This window comes from Pinus tabuliformis, chromosome 9 (assembly GCF_031772625.1).
Source record: "Pinus tabuliformis cultivar Carrire ecotype Pingquan chromosome 9, CPIR1, whole genome shotgun sequence".
NCBI lineage: Eukaryota > Viridiplantae > Streptophyta > Pinopsida > Pinales > Pinaceae > Pinus > Pinus tabuliformis.
In genome coordinates this window covers 352,863,530-352,870,154 of record NC_142307.1, presented here as the reverse complement: position 1 = coordinate 352,870,154, position 6,625 = coordinate 352,863,530, and the positions used below count along the sequence as shown (strand labels likewise).

General features: G+C 41.3%; 1 protein-coding gene across 1 annotated transcript; it reads left to right on the top strand.

Annotated features, from left to right (window-relative positions):
• The first annotated feature begins 2,820 nt into the window (after window positions 1–2,820).
• On the top strand, window positions 2,821–3,168 carry LOC149148663 (uncharacterized). The gene has a single exon (XM_089442248.1). It carries the CDS (start codon window positions 2,821–2,823, stop codon window positions 3,166–3,168), a length of 348 nt encoding a protein of 115 aa, XP_089298374.1.
• The last annotated feature ends 3,457 nt before the right edge of the window (window positions 3,169–6,625 follow it).

Below are 6,625 nucleotides of genomic sequence, written 5' to 3'. Positions count from 1 at the left end.
TCCTCACTCTGTTTCAGTTTTTGTTGCTATCTCATTGTTGTCACATACATGAAACTGTTTTGCATGGACATTCACCAAACTTGTGAACTGCCTCACGCACTTGCATGTTGATCTTCTTGCTGAAAATTTCATTCAGTTTTTGCATGCACTACTAATTGCTTCCGCTATCACTTCGTGTCACCATGCATTCATTGAATTTTAGTTGCCCATAGCGAATCAGACCAACCCTTGCCCGGGCTCTGCTTTCACCAAGGATGCATTGCGTAATCTGGGAAAGGAAGGCTCACCTTCCTCTCCATATTTGTGCATTCCTACCCAACAATGGGCTCTAGGACTATTTTGCGCATTTCTGGAGGACAGTGGCTGCTTGGCCCAAGAAATTATGCAATTTTATCCTTGGGCAAGTAGTCCTTCCCAGCTGGAATTACACAATGTGCAATCCCAGTAATCAGCAGCCAAACTGGATTATGCATTGCATAGTTCCAATAGTCAGTCAGTCTCTCAGCAACCTCGATTGTGCCTTGTGTAGTCTTGGCAGTAGGTCTCCCAACCTCCCAACTGAAATTGCACAACCTTCATGATCATTCACCTAGGTATGTTACAAGCCAGTTCAAATGTTCATTTTGGTTTTCGACTGACATATTTCTTACTATGAGTGTTTCCATGTCTCCAGGAATCACAGGTGTTCATCTACCTCTCAGGAGTATAGGTACAATGGTTTCCAAGAGAGCAGAGATGAAGACACCGTTTAGAGCATGCTTAGGGATGCAGTTGATCAAGTGTCCATGGACTTGCCTACCCACGAACACATCAAGTTGTTCATAGATAAGGACATTAATATATGACAACAACAAAATCACAATGTGTAGCATCATGAACAACAACTGAAGACAACATACCAAATGCAATGAATGAAAGAGGAGGGTTGTTAACAATATGGAGGTAGAACAAAGTTGCAAGTCTATTGATGATGAAAGAAACTTTGGAGATTCCAGCTATGAAGTGACTAACGACGCGAGATGAGTATCACACGAAGGCATAAGATGGAATACAAAAGGAGTTGAATGTGTTGAAGCAACAACTTAGGAAAAACATGAAGCTGCACAGACATACGAATGAGTTGCAACAAGAACAAGAACATCAGCAGGTGCAACATGCACTCATGGATGAAACTACACCCGTACAAGTTAAGGATCCACCCCAACAACTGAAACAAAGAAGACATGGTGAGCAGTGTTGTTGATCGCATGCAAGGGATTCAACAACATGCATGTCGTTGAGCACACACATGCAATCCAACCCATTCAACACACTCACCAAGGTGAAGACAAGAAGCAAGTCCAATTGGGGATGAACATGTACTTCGGCAAGTTGATGCGCATGACCACTAGCACACACTTGAAGATCAACACGGACACTATGCATCAGTGTGTTGTTGGTTCAACTATACCCAAGAAGACCATGCCCATGTTAGCAAACGAGTTGGACAAAGGGGCCGATCGAATGCACTGGTTGCAATGGAGGAAAGGGTTCACTTTAGCAAGATGTCACCATGAGGTGCATGCATACCATCATGGACAATCAATATTGGCATCAACTCACCACCTTCACCATCAAAAGCATGTCAAAGAGTTGGTCTTATCACAGTAGATCGAGTGTCATTGATGTCTTGCAAGGCTTGCTCAAGCAATGTTACCTCACATGAGTACATGTGCATTGTAATGTTGAGTCATGTCAAGTGTAATTCAAGTGTCAATGGTTGGATGTAACAGTCATAGAGTAGGTGAAGAGTCGTGAGGGTAGTTGAACTATCACAAAGGGGAATGTCAAGGGTCACTCCACCCTTTTTTATAAATAGTCTATCCCTCATAACTCATTATATAGGCTTTTGGTCAGCCAAGCTTCTACTAAGACTATCTTGAAGAAGGCTTGGACAATATTGTAATGCGCCTTGGCTTCTCCACTGCACGAAGCTAGTACATCTCTTTAGAGGAGCAAGTGGATGTGGCTGTAACGTTCCACTATTGGGGCTAGTAGGTTTACATGGTGTATTGTATGATCGGGACTTACACTTCTTTAATAATAAGAGCCAACACATTTTCATGCATATGTTGTTATTATAGTTGGAATGCTCCAGTTGCCTTAATGATTTATGTTCAGTTTAACTTAGGTACTTGTATATGAATTGATTTATACGAAATTATATGAATCTTGTTGTTAATGTGTTGCATATGTTTTTAATGTTGTCACCGTTCGTGTCGACTGCTTTGTCAGACATTAAACATACCTTTCTCATGAACCTTTATATATCAACTCTCACACTCGTCTTGGACTGATCCGTGATTGATGTTCATGTTATCTTACCTTGTATGTTGTGACTACCACATCCGAGTGGATTGCTCCGCCGGAAGCTGTGCATGTCCTTGGTGTGGTGAGCTCCTAGCCAAGTTAGGACTGATCCCTTTCAACTTGGAACTCACCTTCACCTTCCTCTCCCTTCGAAATGTTGGAACCTCTCGTACACATTCCTTAACTCTCTGCATGAGTCACACCCTTGCCACTAACAGAGTTATCTTACTTGCCTCTGTACAACATTATATTCAAGGCATTACCTTACGACCCACTCCTGGGACTCCTACATCAAACGGTCTAAGGTCTAATTGGGACTTCTTACTGGGGAGATCCCCTTGACATGTTGGCAAGTCCAGCACCGTCAACAAGTTGACAAGACAAACACCGTTTAGGTTGGTCTATAGGATTGAAGCAGTGATGCCTATGGAATATATTTTTCCAATCTTACGTATTGTAGCATTGACAGAGATGGCAGGTCGTGAGACCTTGGAGGAATGGATGGTGGAGCTGTTAGAGTTAGAAGAGGATCACTTTCTTGCAGGCATTCACCAGCAACTGCAAAAGGAATGTGAGAAAGCATGGCATGATAGGCATATTAAGCTGCGCATTTTCAAGTTGAATGATTTAGTACTACTATATGATAGCAAGTTCACAAAATCTCTAGGGAAATTTCAAGTGCACTTCTTTAGGCCATATGTTGTTAATGAGATCAACGATGGTGGCACAATTCAGCTCGCGAAGCTAAATGGGGAACCATTCCATGGGAAAGTGAATGGAAGTAGGCTGAAGTTGTATAGAAGGGATCCCACCCCTTGAAAATGAATACATGGGAGTAGGATAGTCTTAGTAATCTAGGAAGCTACAAGGGATTGCAGGACTATAAAATACGCTTCCTGAAGAAGATACAAACATAGTAGGGAGGTTACGCAGCGGAATACAGGAGTGTGGCAAGTAAAGCTGTACCGGATGAGCTATGCCATGGAGGATGGTGCTGTGTAGATGGGTCCAAAAGTAGCCATTGGAGTCACTATTCATGATTTGATGGAAAAAATCCCATTAAGAGGAGCGGGTAGGAACCATTTATGGAGAAAATATTTGGATATATACCACCAAACATGCATTTATGATCTGAAATTGGGGGGAATGATCAGATTTAAATTGAAAACCTCCTACAAATTAGGCATGTTGGTCCGTTAAAGAACACTTTTCATTCTGAGAGTTGCCTATGAGCCTTGCTATTTTAAGTTTATGAACCGCACATACTAGGAAGAACTCTTTTTACATCCATCATTTGCAAACATATCTACAACATCTCTTGAAATTATTTTTGACCGAATGACTGCCACAAATCCTATAGAGGTTGTTACTTATAAAGCTGCCGTCTCCGATGTGGAAGCCCCTAAGATAACGATCATGGAAGCTACGCCCACTATGCCTATGGCACCAAGGTCGCCTAGATCGAAGAAATACGTTGCAAAATAGAAATAGAAGAAACTTGTATTGGTGAGACATTCACCGAGGAAGAACCTCGAGGTTCGGCAAAAGGAGAAGAAGGAAAAGTACCCGGAGAAAATTATGGACTAGGAGGAAGAAGAATTCCATGGAGTCTATCATGTGACTCTTAGAGTATATCCCTTCGTGGAAAGGGAAGACAAAAGTAATGAAAGACCCTAATTCTGGAAAATTTATGGTTTCGACACCCCTGTTACGAGAATGTGTTGAATTTGAAGGCGTGGTCTTAGAGCGTGTTAGTGTTAGCCTTTGTAGCCTTCCTCCAATGATCAAATATGCTCTTACAAAGTGATTTTAAGGTTTCAAGGTCAATTTTGTCATTTCAAAGAGTCTTCAAGCAAAATTTGGTCACTAGGCATTAGGTCTAGGGTTTGTTTTCACTCTTTTCAAAGTTGTCCAAATGGTAGTCCATGTCATCATTCAGCTGAGTGTATCATCATTCAGAGGGTTTTCATCATCATGTCAAGTTCCATTGGGTCATTTTACAGCTTATTCATGCTTCAGTTGTGCCTTGGTAAGGTCCATTTCCCTCTCCTAGGGTTTTGGAGGTAATTTCTCTTGGATGGTCAAATCATCGAAAAAATTTGTATCATGATGTTCATACACCTCCCCCTATCATTAATGTACCTTATTAAACACTTCCCATCATTGAGATTCCCCAAATTCCTCATTTTTCCACAAACCCTAGTTTCTTGCCACAACTTAGCAATTTTCTAGGCTAGGCCTGTGTTTTGCCCTTTTGGACCCCTCCCCTCACTCGATCTATGAGATTTCACTTTCACCTGCCTCCTATCATCCCTCCCTACTCCCAAAAATTTCCCCAAGAATTTAGAAGCCCCTTATCCCCTTCATTTCGCTTCATTTCGACAAAGTCCCTTGTTTCACACGTCAGGATAGGTTTCACTCAGATGATGTTTCAGAGCAATAAAAGATAAATTTTGGAAAAAAGAGAGAGGTTTTTGTTCAAAACATGCCAAGGAAGAAAAACCTCCTTCACTTTTTACACAGGTATAATGGTTTTTGAGAAATGTCAATAATACCGTTGCCTTAGGAGAATTGATGCACCCGCTGGAAGTAGTGTTGGGAGATTGGATTTCTGACAGAGTAAATGAACTCCAAATTGAAAAATTCCACTTGGGTTGGAAATTTGACTCAAATCCATTTCCAACGTGCTATCACACACCTAATTTGGACACTGGGAAGGCCTCCAAAATCCTCCTACAAAATGCACTATGTAGCATGCTACCCATATAAGGGGCGCTACGCATATAGCTTCCCTTGCCTTTGCAAAATAACACGGGCGCTACGCATATGGTGCGCGCTACGCATATAGCCCCAAGGCTGGAAAACAAAAGTTCATCACCCAAATTCTCATCAAACCACTTCATTTGTCTGCAAGTAAGTTATTTATGCCTGCTCAGTGATTCGTGGATTTGTTATGGTGTTTCAAATGTGAAGAAAACAAGTGTTTGATATGGTGAACATCAAACCCTACCTTATACCAAATCTGCTCCTAGGGTTATCCATAAAGTTTGAAGATTGTGTTGGTGCTAAATTCTTGCCATTTTTCAACCTCTTCTTTGTATTCCATCACTGCTGTCACTACCATGTGATCATATCATTGTCCCTTCCCCATATTCATTATCCTCATATCCCTTTATACTTTTGGTTCCCATGTGAGATCCCAAACCCTATTACTTACTACTACATTCCTCCATTGATAAAAGCCTAATCTCAATAACATTTAAAGGGTTGTTTCTTTGTCCTTGATTCCACTTGACTCACTGATATGTTGCCATTTCATTTCACTCTTGTCCTTAAAAACTACCCCACATCACCATATCCCATTCCTATCTCACTTATAGGTGTTCTCAATCCTTCATTCCCCTTTGGCACGCATTTGGCGATTGGAGGCAAAGACACCAAGGCCTCATTTCTCATTTTCAACAAGCTGAACATACACATTGCAACACCATGACTGACAACAACACATCATACAACCAAGACAGAGATTGCACCACTGAACTGCATATACCAGGAGGACACTGAAGCGCCGTGAAACACCTGATCCACTCTGGATTTTGGTCGAGACTTCGTTGGATGGGCATGATACATGATGGAGGGTCTTCTTTTTGTCATTTTGAAATATTTTGGCCTAAAAGCAAATTTTTCAGCTATACGAGTAGCGGGTCGACGCGCTCGCTTATGATTGGGACACTTGCTGGAGGAAAAATTTATATTTTCGGGTTTTTCATGGTAAGTTATGCATGCTCAAGTATTTCCTAAGCATTTCATAAAGTTCTCGATGATCAAAAGGGCCAGAAACACCATGAAAACCACCTTTCTGCCACCTTTTGCACCAGCAGGAAGTACTTCTGGGAGAATGAAGTTTTGGAGGGGAAATGAGCTCCAAATTGAAACATTCCACTTGGGATGGATAGCCAACATCCAAGGCTTCCAACGAGCTATCATGAGCTCAATTTGGATGCCGGTAAGTGCCACAAAAATAGGTTGAAAATCGCGCTACGCGTATGGCTCAAGGGCACTACGCATACAGATTTTGGTCAAATTTTCACTTTCCAACTCAAATTTTGGCCAGTTATGACCAGTTTCACCTCTTGATGTGATTTTTGACCCATATTGATATAATTTGATGTACATGATGTAAACTTGGCACTTATTTACCATATTCTAGATGATTCATTCACAAAATAGCAAAAATTTAATGTAATGAATCAATTTCCTTCTTTTTAGAGGCAGG